The 27,183-nt window shown below is 35.9% G+C and overlaps 1 protein-coding gene across 20 annotated transcripts in view; it reads right to left on the bottom strand.

Annotated features, from left to right (window-relative positions):
* Positions 1-27,183, bottom strand: part of CAMK2D (calcium/calmodulin dependent protein kinase II delta) — a 169,868-nt gene that overhangs the window by 87,890 nt on the left and 54,795 nt on the right. For all 20 annotated transcript variants that reach the window (XM_062574072.1, XM_062574056.1, XM_062574060.1 and 17 more), the window contains exon 3: positions 17,332-17,391. In XM_062574072.1, the coding sequence (XP_062430056.1) occupies positions 17,332-17,391 (60 nt within the window). The remainder of the gene's footprint in view (positions 1-17,331; positions 17,392-27,183) is intronic.

Genomic DNA, 27,183 nt, shown 5'->3' with positions numbered 1-27,183 from the left:
TCATTTTTTAAAAGGCAGACAAACTTTCAGTCATGACTGAAATCAACCTCTCTATATATGGAAGTGGGCATATTTATTTGACGTTTTGCTTCAAAAGCTGAAACCTTAGTAAATTAACCACCATGAGACCAACAATGGGATTACAATGAAACTAGTTAACACTTCAGTTCTTTCAAACCTCACATTTTGAAAAACTTGAACCCTTCACCTGTATTAGCCGACAATACTTTCAGCTAGTCATCAGCCAATCTACTTGACTACAGAACATCAAACAGCATAGTTACTCATGGAGAGCTTTGCTCAAAAGCAACAGGTCATTTTCAAAGAGAAAGAACTTACACTGACAGATCACAGTTACAAGGTAGTCATTTTTTGGAATAGGAAAACACTTAGGAAAAAAACTGTTATACTATTAATTATTCCTAATACTAGATGTATGATTTTGAAGTATAAGTTTATTATATGGTTCCATAAAACTCTGATCAGCTCCTAAGGGCATTAACTGTAGACAATAAATACAACTCAGCACATTATTTCTTTTAGCAGGTAGACATGTTCTTTGAGATCAAAAAAAGCTGTATATTTGAAGTGGCAGTGTTTGGAGGCTGTGGGTCTATTTCAGCAAAAAAGCTAGTTCCAGGAGAATAAAGTCAACTTCACTGAAGAAAACACACTGCTACTAAAATACGTACAATCTTTCATTTGCTTCCATAGTTTCTGATCTGCAATTACTAGAGACTAGGGAAGTATTCAGGGGAAGTATTGCTATATGTTTCACATTTCTTTCCCAGGCCTTCACAACCACTATCAGAGACACCAGCTGGATGTTTGATCTGATTAATATAGCCATTCTTAGGTGTCTCATGTGAACAAAGGAACACACCCCAAACACAAAACACTCCTAGTTTTTCATATTTTACAATTGTTAGGAGTATAACTTGCTACACAAAGTTTCTTGCAGATTATGCTTATTTTGCTAAACCTTTCAGTTCTGTGGACTCTATCATATAGCTTGAAAATTTCATTAATCTTACTGCTGTACTTTTACTTCGTAGATGTTGAAGCCTGACTAAATATTTTCATTAAAAGATTTTTTTATTCACAAAACGTGGATGAAAATACTGTCTTCCAAGTGACTTGTATCAGCTAAGCTGAACAGGATTATTTATTTATTTATTTATTTACCCTTTTACCATTTTACACTGTATATTTTGGGGGGATAGACAGTTTATACAGTCTCACTGTAAGCTTAGCTTCTCTGTGCTTTTTTTATCTGATAACTGTTTTTGTAATAGTGCATGAAAATAAGGCTAAAGCCACTTTTATAGCATCAGGCCCACAAACATTGTTTTTGGTGTTACCATCTTTGAAGAAAAAGACCTAAAATAAATACAACAGACCTCAAATACGTAACAATAATCACATCTCTGTACGTAGTCACAAACAAGAATCCTAAATATCTTGAATGAGAACAGTATTATAAAGCCAAAGCTCAATTCTTTGAGGTTCATGGTACATAAAACTCAGATATACTATATGTCTTATCACAGAATGGTTGAAGTTGGAAGGGACCTCTGGAGATCATCTAGTCCAACCCCCCTGCTCAAGCAGGGTCACCTAGAGCACGTTGCACAGGATCATGTCCAGGTGGGTTTTGAATATCTCTGGAGAAGGAGACTCTACAACCTCTCTGGGCAACCTGTTCCAGAGCTCTGTCACTGTCCCAGGGAAGAAGTTCTGCCTAAATATGAGGAAGAACTTCCTGTTCCTGTGTTTCAGTTCGTGCCCGCTGCCTCTTGTCCTATTACTTGGTACCACTGAAAAGAGTCTGCCCCCATCCTCTTAGCACCCTCCCTTAAGGTATTTGTAGACATTGATAAGATTCCCCACCGCCCCCAGTCTTCTCTTCCCCAGGCTGAAGAGGCCCAGCTCTCACAGCCGTTTCTCATAGGGCAGGTGCTCCAGGCCCTTAATCATCTTCGCAGCCCTATGCTGGACTCTCTCCAGTAGCTCCATGTCTCTCTTGTGCTGGGGAGCCCAGAACTGGATGCAGTACTAGAGATGTGGCCTCATCAGGGCTGAGTAGAGGGGCAGGATCACCTCCCTCAACCTGCCGACAACTCTCTGCCTAATGTACCCCAGGATATCTCTACCCTTCTTGGCCACAAGAGCACATCGCTGCCTCACAGTCAATTTGTCATCCACCAACACTCCCAGGTCCTTCTCTGCAGAGCTGCTTTCCAGCAGTTCAGCCCCAAGCCTGTACTGGTGCACGAAGTTATTCCTCCCTAGGTGTAGCACCCTACACTTGCTTTTGTTGAACTTCAAGAGGTTCAACACAGCCTTCTGGTGGATCAGCCACTCCTCCAGTTTTGCATCATTGACAAACTTGCTGAGGAGGCACTCTGTCCCTTCATCCAGGTCACTGATGAACAAGTTGAACAAGACTGCACCAAGTATTGACCCCTGGGGGACACCACTAGGCACAGGCCTCCAACTAGACTATGCATTCCTAATCACAACCCTCTGAACTCTGCCTTTCAGCCAGTTCTCAATCCACCTCACAGTCCACTCATCTAGCCCGCAATTCCTGAGTTTCTCTAGGAGGATATTATGGGAGATAGTGTTGAAAGCCTTGCTGAAGTCGAGGTAGGCAACATCCACCGCTCTCCCCTCATCTATGAAGCCACTCATTCCATCATACAAGGCTATCAGATTGCTTAAGCAGGATTTCCTCTTGGTGAATCCACATTGACTACTACTGATCACCTTCTTTTCCTCCACATGCTTAGAGATGACATTCAGGAAGAGCCGTTCCATCACCTTTCCAGGGAGGGAGGTGAGACTGACTGACCTGTAGTTTTTTGGGTCTTCCTTCTTGCCCTTTTTGAAGACTGGAGTGACATTGGCTTTCTTCCAGTCCTCAGGCACCTCTCTTGCTCTCCATGACCTTTCACAGATGGAGAGTGGCCTAGCAAGAACTTAACCAAGAACTTCTTTGTGGTAGCAACAGATGAAATGTAAGGACTACAGTTTTTATTGCATTAGCTTCCCGAGGAAGCAGTAACTGCTGTGAAAAAGAGCAATCACAAAGGTTCTGTTATGAGCTGATCGTCTTCTGCTGATAATACGTTGGTAGCTATACAGTAAAAACCCCACTAAACATACGCAGTCAGGGAGCAAATAGGCTCATACTTTGTTGAATATTAAAATAAAATAATACCATTCATTTTTCCTATATTGCCACAAACAGAATTAAAAACAAGTATTAGGCTGTGCTAGTGCACAAAATGGAAGTAGATTACAGTAAGGTAAACTGTTTTCCTCCTCACACCAAGCAGCAGGGTCAGAGCTTCCCACAGAGCCAGCAGCATGGAAAGGTCTCCCTTAGGTCTACCAAAAACTTTGACTTGTTCAAGATATTTCCAAAAATTATTGATTTAGCAGAAGGATTGCTGCTCCTCCTTCCCCCTCTGTTAAGGGGGCACCATTTAGTGCTCTACAGGTACAAATATTTTCATCTGTAATTCATCATAGCATGTTTCTGCGGATATGTCTTCACTGCAAATGGAAACACAGTGTAAATACTCAAACTAACCTTCAACAAGCTGGTGTGTGTACCTGTAGTAGTTTAATTGTATCATCATGACTAATTTAACCCACTCTTTGATAACAACAAAAAGTTAGAGCAAAGCTAGGCATTTTTACACTATGCCACAGTTTGCAGTGAAGATGTGAAGTCTGTTTCTTATACCTGCTGCCAATCTGAAAAAGTAAACTGTCTGAAAAGTCTCAGAGAAAAAAGTAATGTTACAATAACAAGTCTTGTATTTCCAGTTATCAGTATGATGAAGCCAACTTCCATACAATGTCAAGTAACCCGAACAAAAATTTCTAGTAACCTAGACAACCAAGCCCTTCTACAATTAATCATGATTACATATAAGCAGTTGAAACTTTCAGTAAGTTAACAGAGCATAAGACTACAAAATATGAAGCAGTATCCCAAGGCAGCTTGTTTCCATAATAACTCCATCACTATCTATTTGGCTGGGCTCAAAACCATCTGTACTAGTTTTTGACCAAATGTAGCTTCCTCCTCTATCAATTAACTATTATAGTAAGTCATGCTACCAGAACTGAAGACAGATCATTTTCATAACATGCAAGTTTGTAAATGAAGGATGATTCCAAATGATTGAAGAAGTTTGTTTTAGTGAAGGAAGGCAATGCCTATTAACCTAATAGATGACAATTTGAGGCTTATGATGAAAAGTTGTCACTGTCTTTTAATCACAGCTTCACAACAAATGGAAAGGAGAGAGCTTGTCCTGACCCACAGGACCATTTGTAAGACTGTAATTCACTCTGTGAAACCCCACATAGGTTTGAGTAGAGCAGAAGTTGCAAAAGAGACCAGCAAGCCTGCCTACAATCACATGACTGCATTACTAGCTGCAGTTGAAACACCTCTTCAAATATTCTTCTTATTAAGAAGACTGTTTAGCACATCCAAGAACTTCCCAAATCCTGGAGAAGACAGCTGTCAGCCAATCAGTTGCAGCTGACTTTAGATCAACTAACTCTTTGCCTTTGCCAGCTAGAATACAGAGCCTAATTCAATATCCCAGCAATAATACCATCAATACTAGACCAAGTACTGAAGGAATACAATTAAATAATTACTGATACCACTTTGTAAATAGATTCACAAAACAATAAATTCATTAAAAATTACTCAGGCTGTATAAGCATTGATACACATGACTGCTATTCGCTGCTGTTCAGAGGTATGGATTTGATTACAGCATGGTAACAGAACCTCTTCAATGTAGAAGCATGAGAAGCAGAATGCCACATTTGGCCCAGTGCAGCTGTAATGAGGAAGTGAATGTATTTAAAGGAGATAGACATCTAGAGGACAACTAAAATTAGAAGTATATTCTTACGGGCAGACCATAAGAATACTGGCACTCTGCTGGAGCCACTAAAAAAAGAATCTGCAGGTTTGCTAGGTGACTAGGAGTAGAGATATCATTAAACCTGTATCAACTGAAAAAAATCTAGATCAGCATTTTGGCAAGAGTAAGAAAATCTTCACGTGATAAAATCTTTTTTGCAGAAATCTGCAAAAGGTTGATTAAATAGAACAATTAAGAGATACTTATCCATTTCCAATGATGGAAGATAGCAATTTTTGTAGGTAAAAACATCCATCCTCCATGCTAGGCTGCAGCACATTAGAAGTCGAGACATTTGTCCATCTACCATCCTTTGTTATATCATGTTTTGGCAGATACTTCCAGGAGCAACACAACAGCCTCCCATCATGATGAAAGGTGACTGTGACTTTTTGAAGGAAGGTAAACATTTATAAGAGTGAAAAACAAACTAACAAACAATGAAATCCTAAAGAACGCTTGGAATATCTGCTACAAGTTAGACCCTGAAAGATGATAGTTAGGTGTACAGCTGTCACACTTGGGAACCTAGCTACTCCATCCTCTCACCCATGAGCACAAGGTGGAGGATTACTCTGACTGGCACTAACCATTGGCTCACTGCTGCCATTCATGTGAAGAGTAATCAGTAATATAGTCATGGATAATGATAGGCTAAGCAGGTAGTTTTAGGACTTGATGAAGATGGACCCACAGTTATTTAACAAAAAACTTCATTTTGCTGTGGTAAATAGTCTACAAGAGAACTCCTCTTAGGAAAACAAAACACTAGACAAAAAGGTCTTCAAAATCTTTTGGTAATCTTTGTGATATGTACTGGCCAACAGTCTCCAACAGACAGTTGCTCTCATCACTAAAATTACCACTGTTACTGCAATCTGAGAAAGGAAAAACTGTACTAGGATTTTTCTCTTTCATGGCTCCTCCAGAACAAGACAGAATCTGCTGCCACTACTCATAAGATGCATTTGCATAGAGAATACTGTCTAGGTATACATTAGTAATTAAAGAAGAGCCAAGGACTGATGTTTGGCCAGGTTCCTAGTTTCACAGCAGTAAGAATAATATGCTTTATCATTATCTTCTGTGTAAAATTTTACATTTTAATAAGTAACCAATTTTTCTATGTGCTGACCTTAATACTCAAGACCGCCTTATAAAATATCTTACTAAACACGCATTCCATGGTGGAGATGACATAAGAAATGATATAAAATGTAAAAGCAAGAGGAAAAGGGGTTTCTGCATGCACGAGTTTGGTCTGTAAAACGTACTTCCAAATGCTCCATTTGGAACTAATTAAAAACTACATTCCAAAAAGCAGACCCTGTTTAGAGCTTTTTACTCAAATAACACTTTTATTAATAATTTATGTCACACTATTTAATCACGAAAGCAGTTTTAAAAGAAAGCAGAAACATCCTACAATTGTGCAGCTGTGTTCAGAAACATGCATTTTTTCTTTCCAGTGCCTTGTTCACTGATAAGCAAGGAAGATTTTAGACAAGAAAACATTGCAAACACTATACTCTTGTCCAATTACCTCAAAAATACTTCTGCCTATTTTTAAATGTCCATCTCTGAATTTATTATTTCGTACATGTCACAGGGAACCAAAGTTGTGACTGCGGAAAAGAGAGGTGAGGGTAGGACATGGCTCTGAGGTAGAACAAACAGCCAAACATTTTCTCCTGGGAAGTCCCACTTCCAGAAGCAGTGTATACTGATTTTTCACAGCAGGCTCCCTGCTGGTAGCAGTGACAACCCACCTTCCTTGGATTAGGATTCAAACCAGTCCAATGGACAAATTTAGGCTACTTGAGAAAGAAATGCCTCTCAAATAGTAATTGTCTGTTTTCTCTTGGAAAACAGTCCACAGCCACAAGTTTTCAAGGCTGTAGCTGGGTTTGTAATGGAATTACCAGAGGACAGACTTATCATCAATAGGAAAGTTGCAGTAATGTCATCCAGTCACATACATCCACATGCCTGAATATATTGTAATCCTTTTTTTCCCTAGTTTATTTTCCAGCTTAAGTAAGAGGTTCATAAGATTTTTTTCCAACATTTGGGTATCCATCTGAGAACCAATGAAAATTCAACTATGAAACTATCAACACCATTATCTGTACAAACTAAAGGGAACAGAACTTACAACATCTTCTAAAGATGCTCTAAAAATGCCTGTGCTAGCTTTACTGAAAGAAAAAACTTCCTTCAGCTTAAGTAGTAGAAATCTGTGTTTTTGGAGGAAAGGGTCCAGAGGAAAATTACATATTTGTGGTTTAACTGGGAGTCATGATGTCTATGCATATGTACAACACATGGTTACAGATTCTTAATAAACAAAGCTTTCAAACAAACTTTATACAAGTTCTAAGATTCATCTTTTATGTATAAAAGGACAGTAACTCATTTTAATCTAACATATTAAGTTATATTCTATTCCCAGGTCTATGGACTAGTCTATTTTCAGTTTAAAATGACTAACTACAAAAGTGTAACTAACTTTAAAGAGAGACAAAATATTTATCAGAAGCTGGGCTCACCATAAAAAGAATTTTTAAGATTTAAAACAATGTTTTTAAGACAATGTACAAAGTCAGCTGCAAACAGGCAAGGAAAATCTTTCAAGTTTTGGTTCACATTTGATATATACTTTACTTTGGGGATAAATTATGCAAAAAAATGACAACATTTACAGCAAATCTCGGGGAAACCTGCTTTCCAAAATATACTCAGAATGCTGCTATAGCTATGAGCAATATTTCAATCAGCAATGTTTCACTTGAACTAGAATAATCTTGTCCTACAATTAAAGAAAGGAGAATAACTCAGTATGGCAGAGTAGTGTCATTGTCTATACCAAAAGGTAATTTTCTGCTCTGAAGTAACCCAGAAGAGTAAAACCTAAAGAGTCAACGCCATTCTTATCAGATTATAAGGATCATGCTGTAACTGAAACAGAGACAAAAGATGCAACACCTAATTAAGTTGCCTTTACAGTTCTTTGCTTTGGCCTCAGACGGATTGTAGGATCCGATACTTAATAAGCTGTATGTTGAAAATAATTGACAGGTTAGCACTGAACAGTTAAAATATTTTAAATTAGGCTATTCTTTTGACATTTCACTCACTTCTGTGGCTGCTAAGAGCTCTACAGAAAGCACAGAGACACTATATAGACCTCTCCCCCCAAAATTCTTCGGTTATCAGAGCTGGAAATTTTCAGCCTCTTCATTTTAAACATCAAGCATCTATCTCCAACAACTTCAATGACTAAAAGAAATCAAATGCCGTGTAATAACAGAAACTACCAAGAATGGAAAAAAATGCAGTAAAGTCAGTTGCAATGAAAAACATGTGATGCCCCCTCGTGTTTTTGCCTTGATCCAGTCCCATTAGTGCATTTCACTTTACAAATAGCTACTACAAAACAACTTCTGTATTCTTGTTGTTGCACTTTACTATTCAACTACATGCTGAAGTTACAGCTGATTTTATAAACTGAATCTGTTATTTTATAATACTCATTAAATTGGCTTTTATATCAATTACGAAATCATGTGATATTAATGTTTATTGGCTTCCCTCCATTTTATTTTAATTCTCTAGGACTCTGGTTACATTATTTAGCAAGGATATTATAAATTCCATTAATTTGATAGACTGGATGAGATCATCTAAGCAACGAAGACAGAGGAAGTGGTATCTTTTATGTACATCAGTCCCATAGATTTCTGTTTCTTTAAGAGATAAACAAAAACCTAGAAGTATATAACCTGTATATACACAATATATTCCTGAGGACATAATTTTTGAGCATGAATTTATATAGTTGAGGATCTGCTTATTTTCACAGCATCGGGAAAGAACTTTGTTATTAGCTTTAAAGTTTGTAATAATTTTTTGTTGCTGTAAACAGTGAAATAGTGAAATGAGAAATTAAGCTCAGAGAAAAGTACTGTGCTAAAAGAACTACATGCAGCTGATCTGAATAAGCCTAATTCTTTTTTCACATCTGATGTATATATACAATAACTTAACTAATGCCAGCTGAGCTACTCCTGACTTTGCTACAGTAATTCACATGAATTCAGAAAGGATTTACTAAATCCATATTTGTTCCATATTTGTTCCACAGAATCACTGAGAAGTGATTCTCCTCAGAATCCTGTGAATTTATGTGAAGTCTTATGCACAAACTTGGGGAAAATAAGATATAAAGGACATACTGTCTTACACAGAGGACACAAAAAACCCCAAATATCATTATTTATCCTCTATACAATAAATAGAAGATGAAGTTTTTCTTTTCCACATGAAGCATTTAACAAGTTCTGTGTTGATATTGTGTATGACTATGAGGAAAGAGGAAAAAAACTGAAAGACCGGCCTTTCCTCCCCTTCTTCATGAGTAAGAGTATGCATCTGAATAACTGAGCTGAACACAAAGGTGTAGAGTTTGATGAAGTATAGTGCCAAGTCTCTGTGTTACCAATTCCCTGGGCAATTTATTGAGAAGATTCTAGTTTAAAGTATGGAAACTAGACCTAGATTGCAAATAGAAACTAACACATTTACATTTATGAAATCAGTTTAGTAATTTGCGTTTTTGCCCCATGTCCCAGATTGTCTTGCATCTAGCTTGTTTCTTGACCTTTCTTGGCAAGAAGGGCAAAGCCACCCCTTCTTGGAAAGATGCTGCTTCATATTCCTGTAAGTTGATCCAGGTACATATTCTTCAGGTACAGGAAAAGTTTCTGTCATTCTGCCCTCCAAATCATAGCAGCTCATACTACACCTCAGTTCCACCTCAGCTCCTGTCTGATTAAGGCTATGCAAAACAGATCTGCACACAACTGGTTCAGGGACTATTAGAGCTGACACGACACTATTTCAGCTTGGCAGTCCTAGTTACCTCTAAATATCCTGGCTTAGAAAGCCATTCAGGGACAACATGTCCTGTTGCCAGCAGAACTTCATTTATCACCTGAAAGGCTGCCACATGTCAGTAAAATCTGCGGCAGCCTTTTGCGAGGAGATGAAGATTCATCGATGTCAGACTTGAGCCTGACATAGTTGGGTAATGGATTCTGTCTTCTTGCCATATCCTATTACAACATCTATAGAACAAAGGGAGGAAACAGCAGCAAAAAGGGAACGATGTGCCTTAATGTGTCAGATATGTTGGCACTGCCAGGGCAGCTTCAATCACAGGTGAAAATCAGAAGATTATGGTTACTGACAGCGACCATATATTACACACATTATTCCAACTTTAGCTGTGTACAGCTCTCATCAAATGGCAGAGGGAAGGTAAAGGTAGGAGCTTTGCAATAGCTACGGATGGAATCAGCAGAACTCTGATTTAGGCATATGCCAACCCACTAAGCATAAACTCTGCAGAAGCAAACTCAATTTAGAAAAAAACATTTTCAGCAGGTTTGAATCAGCAGTTTTTCACACTGCATTGGGATTTGTATCATCTGGCTACTGGGATCTCATAAACCAGATTTACAAACATCAATATCAAAATAAGTACCAAGATGGTGTAATAGTGTTATACTGATGAAAATACCACAATTACTAAATTAGAAATCAGAGAGTGCTAAAAAACAGTTTTACTTAAAGTTAAGGTAACACTGGGAAATTAACATTCACCAAAAGAATATAAAGAATATATATAGAAAGGAGAATAACAACAATAGATTTCATTATGAGGAAACAATTATTTTCCTTACAAATTTTCTTTCCAAATTTGTAAATTAGAAATTTGGAAGCATTATTACATGTAACAGCTGTAATAGTTGCACATGGATACATAAATCCTTCGTGTGTGCTTTGTTCAGTAAAGAAGCAAGCTTTGGATACAACTTGGGCTGTACAATGAAAAGAAAAAACAATAGGTTCGCCAAACAGAAAGCTTAAACCCACATTCATGACTTTCATTTTGAACTCTCTTGTTAGAAAGCTATAGTAAGTAAAAAAAGAAAACCTATAAACAGTGATATTATTTTCTTGTAGTATTTCAGAGCTAAAGGTATTAGAGGATTCAGAATACACTTTTATATATGAAGACTAAATATACTATCCATTTAATTTTTTTAGAAAAGATATTTTACTGTTTTTGTAGTGCCTTCCATTTATCAAAAGAACAGTTATGGTCCACATAGACTTTTTTGTATCACCTGGCTGAATCAAAGAACAGGATGTTTCTAGGAATAGGAAAGCAGCTATATCAACATAGCTGTGTTTTATGCAGGTTCCTTTGTTTTGTTTTTAACTTATTCTGCATTCTTCTGCCAATCACCTCACTCAAGATTATGAATTTTGTGAATCTGATTTTTATTCACTCAGAAGAATCCTGGCAAATCAAAATAAACGTATGTTTTCTCTTAAATACAAAGTTCAGTGGCTGGTTTTCTGCTATAACTATTTGATACATAGAACAGAGGAGAGATGAGTCGGAAGTCAGAAAAAAAGTGATGAGTATTGCTAAGGAATACTTGTAGGTGAAAATGATGAGAAAGTTCTATATTTTCTAAACAAACCTTCATATATACACTCTGCAAGTCTTAAACGTTGGAGATCTGAAAAATGAGAACATGAAGTATGGATCTACTTTTCCTTTAGATATTTCTTCCATGCCATTCATTAGTCCTCACATCTAGATATCTGCATAGAGAAGCAAAAAATGAATAAAATTAAAAGACTCTGCAAAACTAACTGAATCAGTTATGTGCAAAGCAATCTCTGGAGTATCTAGTCTCTAGAGATATTCTGCTTTAGGGGGGATCTTATCAATGTGTACAAGTACCTGAAGGGAGGGTGTCAGGGGGATGGGGAAAAACTCTTTTCTGTTGTCCCATGTGACAGGACAAGTGGCAGAAATTGAAGCACAGGAAGTTCCGCCTGAAGGTGAAGGGGAATTTCTTCCCCGTGAGAGTGACAGAGCCCTGGACCAGGTTGCCCAGAGAGGTGGTGGAGTCTCCTTCCCTAGAGATCTTCAAGGCCCGCCTGGATGCAATCCTGTCTACCATGCTCCAGGTGACCCTGCTGAGCAGGGGGGTTGCACTAGATTATCTCCAGAGGTCCCTTCCAACCTTACGGATTCTATGATTTCAAAGGTATCTTGGAACACACTTATACATGAAGTGAAAACATCTTCCACAAGGAAGATTTACATGACACATCTATGTTGGATTTACAACAATCAGTAAGGACTATCCAACTTCTTAGGCACTGAAGAAATAATTATCCTTTAATTACTCTTCAAAAATACAAATAATGGCCTGGACAAAATTCTGAATAATAGCAGTATAGCATCTTCAGTTCAGCACTTTCAGTTATAGACAAGTCTTAATATAGGGCTTCAAAAAAAACCATCCAGACTTCATTATTAGGAGATGCCACAGTACTCCTAAGTAATTCTCATGGTTGATTACTTCTGCTGCCAGAAAAGTGACTCTATCTTTAACTCTAGCACTGCAGTCATGTTCCTTTTTTGCATTTTCTTCCTATCAAACTTCTTCCTAAAGATTTTTACGTTACCTTTGTAGGCAAATGAAATCACCTCCTTTAAACAGATCAATTTTTTTGATATGTGGGTGCCAAAGCTCAGTATAGTAATTTAGAAGTGATTTCTGTTGGTAGATAAAAAAATAAACACTATTCCCCTCTTCCTGATTGTTACTTCTCTGCATCTGAGAACCACGTTTGCTCAGTTCAAGCAGTTATTTCCTGTTATCACAGTCTTTTCAAAGACACTACTTTCCGAGATGTAGGCCCTCATTTTCTTTCTTTTCTTTTTTTTTTTTTTTTTAAAATGACATACATTCTTTATTCTTAGATATGTGATCTCACATCTATTTGTTGATCATTCAGATGACCCCACCATATCAAACTTTGATATCCACTTCAATTTTTGTGAAGACTGTTGATAAAAACACTGAACCAGATTTCTTTACCACTCCATCACCAATAATCCCATCAGATGAGAATTACCATTTTCATTGTGACTAGCCGTTTTCTTAAATCTACCTAATATATATGCAGATTTTCCATAATAAAAATATCAGCAGCAGTACAGCAGTAATACAAATAACACAGTAATATAGTAGTAAAACAAACATCCTAGAGAAGGCAGCAGACACTATTAGTCAAATTTATACACTTGATTACAAGGATTTCAAGTGCAGATGACAAGATCTATGTCCACCTCAGAAGCATTTTTCATGCATAAAAATGACTATAGACTTCTATATGCTTAGCTACGCATAGATATGCATATCTGTATCAAGTAGTACATCATCTCTATATTAAAATAAATTATCATGGACTTCAATTTGTGAGAATCTGAAAAATCTAAATAGCTGGATTTTGATTTAGTCAGCTTTCCTTCATTTGTATAGTGAGAATAATCATCAGCAATTTAAATTTTCATATATGAATTCAGAATTTGCTGTCTTGCATAGTTCAATAGTTCAAAAATCATTCTTCCAATAGAAAGGTTCAATACATAATTCAGACGAAGAATAAAGCTCTATACACTTAAATGTATTATCTGTGAAAATGTAGTAGATATATTGATTCTTGAAATGATGGTCTTATGTCACAAGTACTTCCATAAAGGCAGCACAAAACACACATTAGTTTTCTCTCTTTTTGTGTTGAATATTTTATAGAGATTTTTGGGGAGATTCAAATCAGGAACCGAAATGAAAATGTTTTCATGCATACCTCCTTTATATACAAGTCTAAGAGTTTTAGATCCTTTGGAAGAAAGCATTCACATTTGGTCTTTTCCTAATTTTTTCCTCCTTTTCCAGATCTCTTGTTCCAATGCTATATCAAAAAAAATGAAAATAGTCATGTCCAATTTTAAGCCTCCTCTTCCAATATCAGAGGAACTTTTGAAGTATACTGCCTATGAATACCGACTAAATTGAAAGTCTTTTTCAAATGCCATCTTAAGATTTCAATTTTAACTGCACAACAGCACTCACTTTAAAAAAACCCATCAAATCAGAGATGAAATATATATATAAATTGACATTCTTGGAAAGCCGAAAATAGATGTGTCAGATAATCTGAATTCTTTCTTCTCATGATGAAATAATTTACTATTGAATTCTTTTCTTGTTATCTACTAATTGGACACCCACTCTAGAAATACAAAAATAGTCATCTGTAGAAGTTTTTGAGAATCTTGTGTCAATATATTTTCCAGAAAGACAAACAGAAAATATTTCCAGTAGTCTACAGTTTTACCAAGTCCACTAATTTCTCTAAAGACAAAAATCTTGTTCTTATGAAATCTAAAGTGTGTTCACTCACAGGCTGAAATCTAAAAATGTGATTCATCACAGCTGTGATGTTTTGTCTGGCTAGAGGGAAAGTCTCAAAAAAGTAACTAGAAAGAGTTTTTCACGCTAATACATCTGTTAACAGTTTCAAAATATTATTACACTTGAAAGATAATTAACTCAAGAGACCTTTATACACTTTAGAAAGGAGTATTATTATATACATATTATTTTAGAAATAAAGTTAATTCAAAAACTGACCTTCAAGTTACTTTTGAAATTGAGATTTAATCTAACTAACTAGGAAGAATAATAATGCTGAACGAAAAGAGAAAGGATTACTGGATTCTAACTTCAGAAAACTACTACTCTACAATGAATGAATATTGCTCAAAAACACAAGCAACTCAAAATCTACACTGAGACAAAATGAAAAACACTGATTATTTTATGAGTAACTGTCCAATAAATTCGTATACAGACTGCACTTGCAAAACTGTATTTTATAACTATTTCATATATTATACACATTTGTACATATTGTACACATGAGAGTTTCTTTTCAAAAATCTTATTTTCTAGGCTACTGGAAACTCAAGAGTTTTTGGGAATTCAGGAGAAAATGTAGATAAAAGAAAAAGGTATGTGTTTTATATTCACGAACATGCTAATATTTTTAAACAAGCCTACTCTTTATTGCATATATAATGAAAACAAAATTTGTTTACAAATGTTAATCATTACCATTTGGAGACAAATAAAACACATCTTAATCTAAGCTGTTAAATCTGAATTACCTTACTGTATACACTGCCTTTTTCACTGAGTGCATTCCTGTGTGCTGGAGTATTACCCATTGGAGCTCACTTTTTTTTTTTTTTTAATGGCACATGACAGTAACCCACAAATAAAAGGTAAGGTTCAGTTTGGTGTACAAATAACATGTACCTAGAATGTTTTTAGGGTTAATTTTTAGCTCGATCATCTCCCTCAATAGGCTCACTCTCTGACTGCGGAAGCAATGAGGAGGATAGAAAGCAAACTGCTGGAGTGCAGTAGCCTCCCCTTGGGTCAGTCCAAGAGCCAGGGAAGTGCACCGGTGCTGGCTAGTCGCTGGATAAGCTAAGCATGGGAAAACTGAATGGGAGGCAGGAAGGAAAAGGGAAGGAAATGGTAGAGATCTGGCTGAGGTGGAGACTAGATAATCAGCTCAACATGTAAACATGGAAGTGTTCAACCCAGTACCTTATGCGATAGCAACTTCAGAGGCCTGAAATTACTACTTTGGAAAGAGCTACCTTTTTTGATTTACCAAACCAATTTCTTGCTTTCAAAACACATTTACGATATTCCTCCAAGACAGAAACCAGATAGAAAGTAGCCTTCACTACTATATTTATCTGAACAGGGAACTTTGATAACCAAGCTACTTAAAGTTTTTTCAGGCAGATATACTGCTATGGTTGGCAGAATATTTTATAGGGGAAATTAAAAAAATTGCAGAGTACAATGCACACTGCCAAGACCCTGGCATATAATTCTGCATCATGAAAACCAAAACATCTTCTCTCATACAAATCTAGAATATGGTATCTTTTCTGAAAAGGAATCAACAGCAGTAAAAGATTTTGGTTTTAATCCTTGGAATGAAATATCTACCTTGGCACAGGTAACAAAGCATGAAATTTGTGTTGACTTATGTAACACGAACTGTCACCAAAATTGTCATGTCACTTCAGCACTACCACTTTATATCAGTTTCTGTTTAATGTTTTCTATTCAACTTCCTTGGCTTGAACAAACTGATGAATATATTCTAATAATAATCATACAAGGCACAGTTAAACTACACTGTAGAGTAAGATTAGCACTATATTTGTAACCATTGCTTTCAAAAACTGAAGATGACTTACACCTCTATTCTACAGTAAGTTGCACATTCCTTTGTTGTCAATCACTTTCCACGCTCAATTTTGGTTGGGATAAAATTTAAAATGGAAAGACTTAAAACAAAACAGATAACACTACTTTTCCTCATTTCCAATTTGCAGATAAAACCTCTAAGCCTTTCAGAACGTTTCATTTGAACCGTGGATGTTTTTGTTTTCAAATTACAATTAATATTAAAACGAAGAACTATTTCTTTCCCAAGCACCAAACAATCATATTAGTCTAAAAATGTAACGAAGACCAACTTTTGTCCATTAAAAAAGAAAGGAGAAAGATTAATGAGGAAGAATGCAAGCAAACTGTCAAGTGTTTTCCAGACTGCCAAATACAGATGTTAATTTAAAACTCACAGCAAGATTTCCAGTTTCCTGACAGCAACTTTTAAGAATGTGCATGGGGAAAGACAGACAAGGAAAGACAAGGCAGGAAAATCCCACCCTTCTGTTGCAGATGTCTCAAGTATAGCGTATATTCTTGTAACAGAGAGACCTCGGCAGACAACGCAGTGTCTGAAAAATCCAGATCCAACTCCTTCAAGATCAAGGTACTTATCTGCTCCTACTGTTTCACACACAAAGAAACAGAAAACTCCCCCAAAATCTTTTTGTAATACTTTCCATGAATGCTGGAGTAGAAAAGATGCAGTTCTGGAAATAAAAGCAGAGGAGCTTTCTATTCTACATACCTTTTCTACAGATGGACAGAATCTCAAACACAAAACATGACAAAATAAGCATCCGAGTAAAAACAGCACTAACTTTATCTACAGTGGTCTGTCTCATTTTGCAACATATGCTATTAGCTGACATCTTTCTGCAAGTCTCAGAGCCATGAGCAATCCTCCGCCTACACATGGCTCAAAAAAACCCAAACACCTGGCACAGACAATTCATTGATGGCAAAATAATAGCTCAGAAGAGATGAGACCAGCTTTATATGCTCTGTTGGCACATTACTTTTCACAGAGAAATTTGAAAGTAATATCACATTTGAAAGAAATAGTCTTGCCATTTAACTTTTTCAAGCTTGCTATTTCTACATGCTGTTTTGTTTTCAAACTCCTCAACTTTCTAAACTGATATTTAGTATAGAAAGCAATTAAATGTTCCTACCAATATTGGGATGTTTCAAGAGCCGACAGATTCTAGCTTCCCTTTCCAGTTTCTGGTGATCTGCAACAAAGAAAACCAAAATAGTTTTAATATTACTTAAGAAAAAAAAAAATCAGTGTATGATTCAGTCTTTAAAAATATACCTGCTTCATTTAGTTTCATTACGATTTTGCATTCAAACTGTTTGCAATGATGAGATAGATTACTGCATTCTACTGATTCTTTAATGGACTAGTCCAGGTACTGTTACATTAGAAAAATCAAGCTGCTTACTTAATGGGGAGAGCAGGAAATAATTCATGTCGTGACTATAATAAACAGGTGATAAATCATGTTATAGCATGAATCAAAAAAAAGATGTCTTGAATGTCTAATATGACCCTGTATCTTAACCTGTTAATTGCTTTCATGATTTCTAATGTACAATGTGCACAATTCAACAGGTGGCAACAGCCCCATGAGAATGCCAGCATTTCCGCCATAACACCTTCCCAATACAATATGATGCTTCAGAAATTTCAATGACCAGCAGTTATGCTCCCAGCAGGTATAATCTCTCTCACAGGTTGATTATTCATTAACATGAAGATACTTAGGCCAGCTGTATCATCTGTTGGCTTCCACTCTCCCTGCGGTTTGACTCATTTTAACCTTTTTGAGCAAAAGCAGCAGGCTCTAGGCTTGAACTTTTCTTGTACACCACTGAGGTAAACTGACACTTCTGGAGATAAAATACTGCTACTTACATAGAGCTCCATTTTACTCAAGTCGTTTGTTTATTTACACACCACACCTTTATAATATTTGCTTCGTTGTTTATAATATTACTACTGCTCTATTTGTAATATAGTACTTGTTTTCTATGATAAATGATAGAGTATTTGGGAGTGTGTGCGTAATTATTTATATTGGAAGTACTTGGAGGTCTCAAGCCATGTTAAAATGTCCAGTGTTAAGCAGTGTACAACATATACAGAATCTATCGTCTGCAACACAAGCTAATAAACAAAAAGCTTTCTTCAGGCAATATGAATGGAGAATGAAGACAAAAAGACTATCATTAAGAACTATTTAACAGAATCCAAGTTCTTTTTTTAAACTATTTAACAGATTACCTATGAACAGCTAACCTGAAATAATTTAAATATGGTGAGAAGAAATACTTAATTTTATATTTACACTCATACAAGAAAAATCATCTCCACATTCATATTATTTGCATTGCATATGAGGCTAAAGTACTTGTGCTAAGTGGAATAAAACTCCTAATGTTTCCTAACTCATATTAATTTAATAATCCAAAGTTAACACACTGGACAGACTCATACAGTAGTAAAGCAGTATTTTAGATTTTAGTTTTTAGAAATTAATACAACTAAATTAGGCAGGACTGATTTTAGACACTGATTTTCCGATTTTGTAATTATCAGCAACAGTGCTCACCGTCATTCCCCCAACTGGAACAGGTAACTCAGGCAACAAATTACATAATTTACAGAGATATAAAAATAGTCAGCTACTGCCTACTGTAGTCCTATAATGCCAACAAACTTCTAGTGCATTTATCCTCGTTGTCTGCAGTATAATTTCTATGGAAGCTGTGAACACTAAGCTCTCATCAAGAGGCAGAAAAGCTGCGCAAATTCAGCTTTACAGTATTAGCTAAAAATAATTTTTTAAAATCAGAAGAGAAATAAACTGTAAAATGAACATGGAGATGAAGTAGTGCTATTATTTTAACTGGCTCCAATTTGATATCCAAGTATGTTATAATAATCAATCCTTCACAGGAGCTCTAACTTCAGATGTCATGCAAGTAATTTGGGTTATACTACTTCTGCAATCCTAATTATCTGTACTACATTTGAGAGCACTCCTAACAACTAAAAGAACTCTTAACTTTTATTCCAGCTCATAAAACTTGTAGTCTATACAAGAAGTTTTGAATTGAATAACTAATATCCAGAAAATACAAAACCTTAATCTACAAAAGAACATTAGGCATCAAAAATACTACAGTAAGAATAAGCAAGTTATCTGATCTTGCAATGCAACTCTCACAGATCTACAGTGTCTGTTCTTCATTATAATTAAAAAAAAAAAAAATCCTTAAGCCTACTCTTCTTACATGCCTGAATACAACAGTGTGATCCTGAAATCCTCATTTTAGTCAATGTTCAACTCCATAAATAGCCTTGGTACTCTTCCTTTCCCTTTCTCTTCTGTGCCATAATTTCTCCTGTTCAACTTGACCAGAATCTGAAAAGCTCCCCTTCCTAAATCAGCTGAGGGATGACAAAGATCTCCAGGTATGTTTAAAACACAGGCAGCATCGAGTTCTGCAGAAAGTATACTTAGAGCTCCTGCTCAAGTCAAACATTGGGTGTTACCACTGTTAACGAATTTAATCTAATTATAGACCAGCACAGTCGTCCCAAAAGCGGGAAAGCTATATTCACAGAATAGCTACACAGACAGTTGTGCCAGCACAAATGAGACAAGATGGTATAGTGCAACAGTGTAAATCTTTGGTAGCACTGCCAAAAAAAATCTGTTCCATGAAACCAAAACTTCACTTCCTGAAGATCACTCTGGCTTCAGACTACCCAGAGTGGAGCTGATGTACACACTGCTTGTTTAATTAGGATGGGAAGACTCCTCGGAAGAGAGGCATGACAGTGGTGGGTACAGACAACAGCAGAGAGTGTCTAACTGCCCATGCCAGTGATACTGAGTACCCATTTTGGAGCAGGAAGGCACAGGTTCCCTGCTGCAAGGACTGTTTCGTGTAAAATGCATCAGCATCCCCTGCACAGAACACCTATGTTGTGATGGAAACAGGAGCCAAAATGCAAGTACCTTCCAGCTTACTGTTTCAGTCACTAGATTACTAAAGCTACTTACATATTTTGGCTGTTGCAATAACAATGCATAGTAAGGATTAGACCAGGATCTCGAGTGCTGTTTCTTCTGCACCTGATTGACTTAATTAACCAGCTAGTCACTTTAAGAAGTGTGTCTGCACAATTCACAGAACAACTAGGTCCTGATCTCAGACAACACCTCTTAAGTGTGATTACGATATAAAAAAAACAACCGTTTGAGATTCTTTAGTGCTTATATAAAAATGATGGCAACATAAAACACATCAAAGATTAACTTGTTGATAAACTTTGGAAATTTTTTAGCATCTTCTAGAGAAGAACTCCACAGAAAAGGAAACAAAAAGGAGCTCATGCCTTTCAGTTTCCTCTGTAATAGGTGTGAACCAGTTTCTCATTAGAACTGATCGCCTCAAAGCATCTGTCTGATTTAATACTAGAGCAAAGCACAACTGTTCTACATTTCTCAAGTGATAAGATTATGTGATATTACATGCGACCAATCCTAAACCACTAACTGAAGCCTGTAAGTTATTATTCCCTGCAAGTAGGAAGACTGAAACACAGCCAGAACACTGTATTCACAGATACCAGACATCTCCAAACGGCAGCCCCTAAATAGTGTTCTGATGCTGTGGGGGGGAAGGGGGGGAAGTGTTGCTCAATAAAATATGATTCATAAAATAAACTACAGATCTCTCAGACTTTCAACACTCTCCACAAGATCAGTCTCTTCCTTTCTCCCCGTAGTAATGGTGCAGACATGGCTTGACTTTAAAGGCTCATTCACACCAATTAATATATACAAGAGTATACATGGTAAATAAACCGTACTGTAAGGAGGAAGGAGAATAAAGAAATATATCGTAGAATGCAAAATCTAATCTCTCCGACTCTCCCTGGATAATCTAATACCATAAGTACACATGCCTACCTGCTGGATTATCAAATACAACACAAGCAAGGTTATTTACAAACATGCACAAAGACTTCTACACAGATTTAATTATGCTGAAAACTTCTAATTTAAAAGCATAAAAATAGTCAGTAAGTAAAATGTATGCTAAAGAAAACTCTGAGAAGCAGTGTTATTTGTTGAAGATGAAGGATAGGTCATATAAATACGGAAATAAATTTAAATTTTATTTTGAACAAATGAATATAGCCAGTAGTTTCTTTACAACCATGGTTTAATTTCCATAAAATACATTTAACTTTTTACATCTTGCCTAAAGTATCTAAGAAGTGAGAATCTGTAAATGACCTCAGCAACATTTTCTAAAACAGGAAGGGGGGAGAGAGATTATAAAAATTAGTTACATTTTAGGCACCTATTTCTATCAATAATTAATATTATGTTGGTGATCATATGACAAGCAACAAAAACTAGAAAATAAAAATGATAAACAGAATCACAGATCAGCTCTTTTGCGTTATTGCAACAAATTAAATACATTAGGCAATTGCTACCAGGCAACAGTTCAGCTATTATAGCCTCCTAGTGCACTTATTAAAAATTTTCTTAAAAAGTTAGGGTTATGCAAGTAGACCCAGGTGTCATAATACGGCACGGTGTAGGCCTGAAACTCTAAGCATAAACAATAGTGAGCAAGTTGACCTCTGAGAGGTGTCGTAATACCACCAAAATACAGTCTGTATAGAAATCAGACAGAAACATACATGCATATTAACACACAGTAAGATTACTAATTCTCCCAACTACAACATTTAAGAGTGCATGGGGATACAGGGACAAGATGGATAGGAAAATTCCATCCATCCCCAAATGAAGATGTCTCAGGTACAGCATACATACTTACAGCAGACAGACACTGAGCAGGCAACTCTAGGTCTGAAACATTCAAAACCAGCTCTGTAAAGACAACCTCACACAAATCTAGGTGAAGTGAGACAGACAGACCTATTTTACGCAGATTTGGAAAGCAAATTATTAGCATATATCAAATAATTCTATAATAGATACATGAAGTATGATCTCCTGCAAGTTTTTAACAATTTAACATCAGGTAATCATCCTCAATTAACGAACACTTAACCAACCATTTAAGGCACACTGTTTAATCCAACCATTTAAGGCACACTCTATAAAGACTTCAGTAAGCACAGTCGATTATGTCAACAGAAAGGTCAACAAAAAACAGCAAAGAATTTCAGTGCAAGAATTCCTGTAAAAATTATTAAACTTATTTAATTTATTAAAAATTATTAAACTTATTAAACTACTGTAACAAGTTTGAATTAGTACACCAACTGTCCAGAGGCTTCCACAAGTAGGAGATGTGGGTGGAGAGGAGAGGTTGTCACCATCTAATACATTTTTTGCATTGAAGAAAAGGCAGTCTGTATTTGTGGAAAAAGAACTACCACATGGACACAACAGAAGGGATCCTATGACAGGAAGGCCAAAGCGCTCTTCCAAGAGGAACAGAATACAGGTTTCAAACACAAACAGGCTGGCAACTCACCAACACAAAACCTGCAGTTCAAAACCAAAAGGCAAAACAATCAGTATGCATAACCAGACAACTCTAAGAGGTCATTTTTGCAAAAAACTTAAGGAACATTTATATAGGAACTTTTCATGAGTCCAGTTGTAATCTAAATCAGAGAACCACTGACTCTAAGAATAAAAAGGCAGCAAAAATCATATTTGGTAAGAATATTAAGGAAACATCAAAATACCCTGAATAATAGGACACGGGACACCACAGAGAGGAAATGCTGAAGTGACTAAAAGTGAAAATGTGAGGACATAAGTATGGAAATACATTATCTAATAAAATTAAATACAAAGGCATATTATTTACTCTGAAAGTAAAAGATATTTCAAAAATCAGCTACTGATAAAGTAAGCATTGATTCAATAGCAGAGATTAAGGCAAATACACAGACTAATGCTGCTCTAGCAAGTTCCTCTACAACTAAGGAAGAAAAAATACAGCTGCAAGGCAAAGCATCAGCCTCTAAAGACAGAGTATTTTTAAAAAATATAGAAACATACAGCAAATATACTTGCTCAGCGAAATCCATATATTCTGCTAGATCACAAACCTAACCTGGTATGTTGATAATTGTATCATTTTATTAGAAACATAAACACTATTCTGCAATGTTTGAAAGAATTAAGCCACAGTACTAATTTTCAAAAACAAGTAACATGTAGTTTAAGCATGTTTAAGTGTCAATTAATTAGGAGGGAACTATTCCGTATATTTTCCCCTCTGTTGTGGAAGCTTTTTGTTTGTTTTTTTAAGAATAAACAAATAAAACATAAAAAGCTAGCAGTTTTCATCAGTTTTCATTCAAATCATACCAATAAAAGTGTAAGTTTTCTTAGTAAAATACTCTTTTCTCGAAAAAAAAAAAGTTACTAAGAGTTTTTGGAACCCAGCAGAAAAGCAGAGCACAACTCTGTTTTCTCTACAATAACTGTATTTTTTTTCAAATAAAGTTTGTGAACATTAGATTACAACATTTACTGTGATGCAAGTGCAGTAAACATTGCAAATTATCCACTACTGGAAAACCATTTTTGGAAAATAAAACTGCACTGGAGTTTTAAGGATATGCTAAAACTGAAAACACGAAGCTTTACCCTTAACTAAAGTTATCATGTGTCACAGTAACTGCATGGCAGGTTACTTCTGAAAAGACTAAGAAATGGACAAGTTTAAGAAAAAGTTGCTATGAATGACAAATCTTAGGGCCAATAATTTAGCACCAGATGCTAAAAGGGGGGGGGGGGGGGGGAGCTCAACCCTTACTTCAACATGTTTAGATAAATATTGTATCTTGTAACATATAGATATATATGTTTAAAAGAAACTATGACAACAAACTTGAAATTAAATACAAAAAGCAAACTCCCTCTTTAATATAGTTAGCACCTAAAGTCTGTAAAACAATTCTTAAAGTTGGAGGAAGAATAAGAAAGGAAATTCCATTATTCATTCTCTGCTCTGTATTTCCCAATATTTTTGGTTAACTTCAACAGTAAGAATGATTGAATCAATTCTATTTATTTTAATAATTAATCTAATTTTTATAGTCTTGTACCAGCACAATCTCGCAATATTTACAAGTATGTAGTCGTCTGCCCAGAGGAATAGTTCTTGAGCAAATAATCACTTGCCAACTGAACCGTCATAATTCTCTGTGAGGCCTCAAAGCCTACTTCAGTTCCAAGAGATGTGTCAGCTTAACCCTCTTTTGTGTTTCTAATGCTAATGTTTAAAAAATCCCTCAAAATATATTTTAAATTTCAGAAGTTCAAAATATAAAAAGAAAAAAATCCAGGAAGTTAACTTCAAAAAGTTATTTTATAAACATAAATTCTTCCACTGAGGTTTAATGATAAGATTTTGTAACTCCATTGTAGCAGGCTTGAGACACAGGCATATGTATATATAGTATACACAGTGCACAGGACAATAGTCTGATATGCAAACTAAAGTAAGCTTGCTTAGAAGAAAGCTGGAAATTCTTTTACTGTCTCAGGAAAAAAAAAAAATGATCATTTCGCATGAGACAGCCTACCTCCAGTGCCCACCAGCATTGCTTTAAAAGGCTATTTTATATTGTCTCAGTTCACATTTACAGGATTATACAGTGTAGCTATAAATCTGGAAGGTGTTTGAGTATCTTCTATCAAGTGCTAAATTCATCCTGTGTTGATTCTTCCGGAATAACAGAGATATAATAAAGCACATCACGTCTGACTTTGAATACACAGTGTAAATTTTTAAGGTTTCCTTGCTATTAATTCTTTTACTGCAGCTTCTGAACTGACACTGTATATGATTAATTTTTCACTAAACATTTTCACTGGTCATTTAACTGAAAGAAAAATCTATTTGATTAATGTATTCTTTTTATGTAGGATAGTATATCACATCATACCACCTGGGAGGTATTAAACTGAATCGACAGAAAGCAGATGGGTACTATGTTGATAAGGTGATTCAGAATATATCTCACATGATGTACATTGAGGTACATACGATGAACAATTTACAACTATTGTTCTTCTTCTAGTGGATAGGTGAAAAAACTGGACAAGTAAACATTACTGCACAACTTATTAAATGAAATAAATTCTGAACTGACAACACCACGGATCATTTTCATTAAACTGAAAAATAGTTTAGAGCAAGTTTTTAGAGCAAGGTTCTGACAGTCACTGGCTCCCACTGATGCCACTGAAATACTGAAATTTTACAATCAACTGTTCTTCTAAAAAAAAAAAAAAAGAAAAGAAAAAAAAGTATCTGCACATTCTCATTTAGTGAAATACTTCAGTATCACATGCACTGTAACTGACCAGTGTTCTTTTGCATTTATTCAACTACATAATTTTTTCTTGCCTCCTGAACTTCATAGTGATAACTCTAATGTTTCCCCTAGTATGCTTCCCTGAAAAAAGTGTATTTCCCTCATAAATTAATACCATTTCTTAAACATAAAACTTCACATCTTAAAGCCTGCCAACTAAAAATGCCCGGGGAATACAACTGATCATTATTCACACTTTCAGCTTACATACGAAACCAAGAACAGGCCCTGCTTTTCCAAAGCCAAAGGTAGCTGTGCATATGGGAGCTGCTTCAGACCATGTCATAAAACAAGAAGATAATTCATGATATAGTTATAATTCTAGTAAAAGGATTCTGAAGTAACACCATGCAGATGTAGGGTTACTATTTAGGTCCTATTTACAGACAAAATAGTACACACAAATAACAAATACTAGAACCCAGCATTTTCCAGGTATGAATGATAAGCTAAATTGTTATTGCATGATTTAGTAATAACTGTATTTATTAACAAGTCAAGCCTAATCTTTTTCTAAGTCACAATAAACATCTTTCTCAGACATGCTGCCAACTACTCTGGAATATCTGACAGTTATATTATTACTTTTAGTATGAATGATTGCATGACAGTACTCCTAGATTTCTATCCCAAACTTAATCAGCGTAGAAACCGGTGCCAATTAGATGGCTTCTGGTGTCACACAAATGACAATAAAGAGCTCTCTGCATTTACTTCATTTAGCTGCATGTATCAAAGTAGTTGTTATCATAGCTGATATAACATTCAATGACAAATGAATGGAGGAAACAGGTCACACCATTCATATCGTGTCACAAGGTAGTAGAAAGGGAAGTTAAATCCTCCTTGAGCGAGTTACTTCAGTGGACAGTAAGGCCCAGAAGATGACAGCTGCATTTCCAAAGAAATAAAAGAACCCTTAGTGTTGTGAGAGGAGTGTCAAAAACCTTCTGAATAAGTCTGGTGCATGTACATATTCATAGAGGGAACCAAAAGCAAATTTAATCGTGTGGGACACTGAAGAAGAAAACTTGCTTTTAAAGTCTGCATGTGTCTTCTAGATGTTTCAGAAAAGATTGTGTTCCTTTCTCCACTCAGTTTATTTACAAATACATCTAACTGTGAATGCTTTATTTAAGTATCTAGTTCTGTTACACTGTTTTCAGACAGGTTTCAGTTATGGGTAATTTGAAGGTGAATATCGAAGGGGTGGTCAAATCTAAAAACTTCAGGCACCCAGCTCCCACATGTCTGAAGGGTAAGAAGGTGGCCAAATGCACACATTATGTATGGAGTAGTCTAGGAGTTAATGCAGAAAGAAGTGGCCTGCCATGATCAGTATAACTAGAGAAATTACCTGACAAGCAGCAAAACCCCAAGAATCCCACACAAGTTTTTGACAGTGATTAATGTGAAATGTCTACGCTATATCAACATGAGAGGAAAATCTTTGCAATAAATACATATTGACTGTACGAAGATAAAGACTTGAATTAAACCTGTTTTAAACAAAATTTCAAATCTGACTTCTTTCATCAAGACCAGATATTCTAACAGTCCAAAATCTCACATTACAATTTATGAAGTCTGCATCAGAAAATAATGCTACCTCTACAGA

This window comes from Rhea pennata, chromosome 4, assembly GCF_028389875.1.
Source record: "Rhea pennata isolate bPtePen1 chromosome 4, bPtePen1.pri, whole genome shotgun sequence".
Taxonomy (NCBI): domain Eukaryota; kingdom Metazoa; phylum Chordata; class Aves; order Rheiformes; family Rheidae; genus Rhea; species Rhea pennata.
This window is presented reverse-complemented; position numbering and strand designations above follow the sequence as displayed.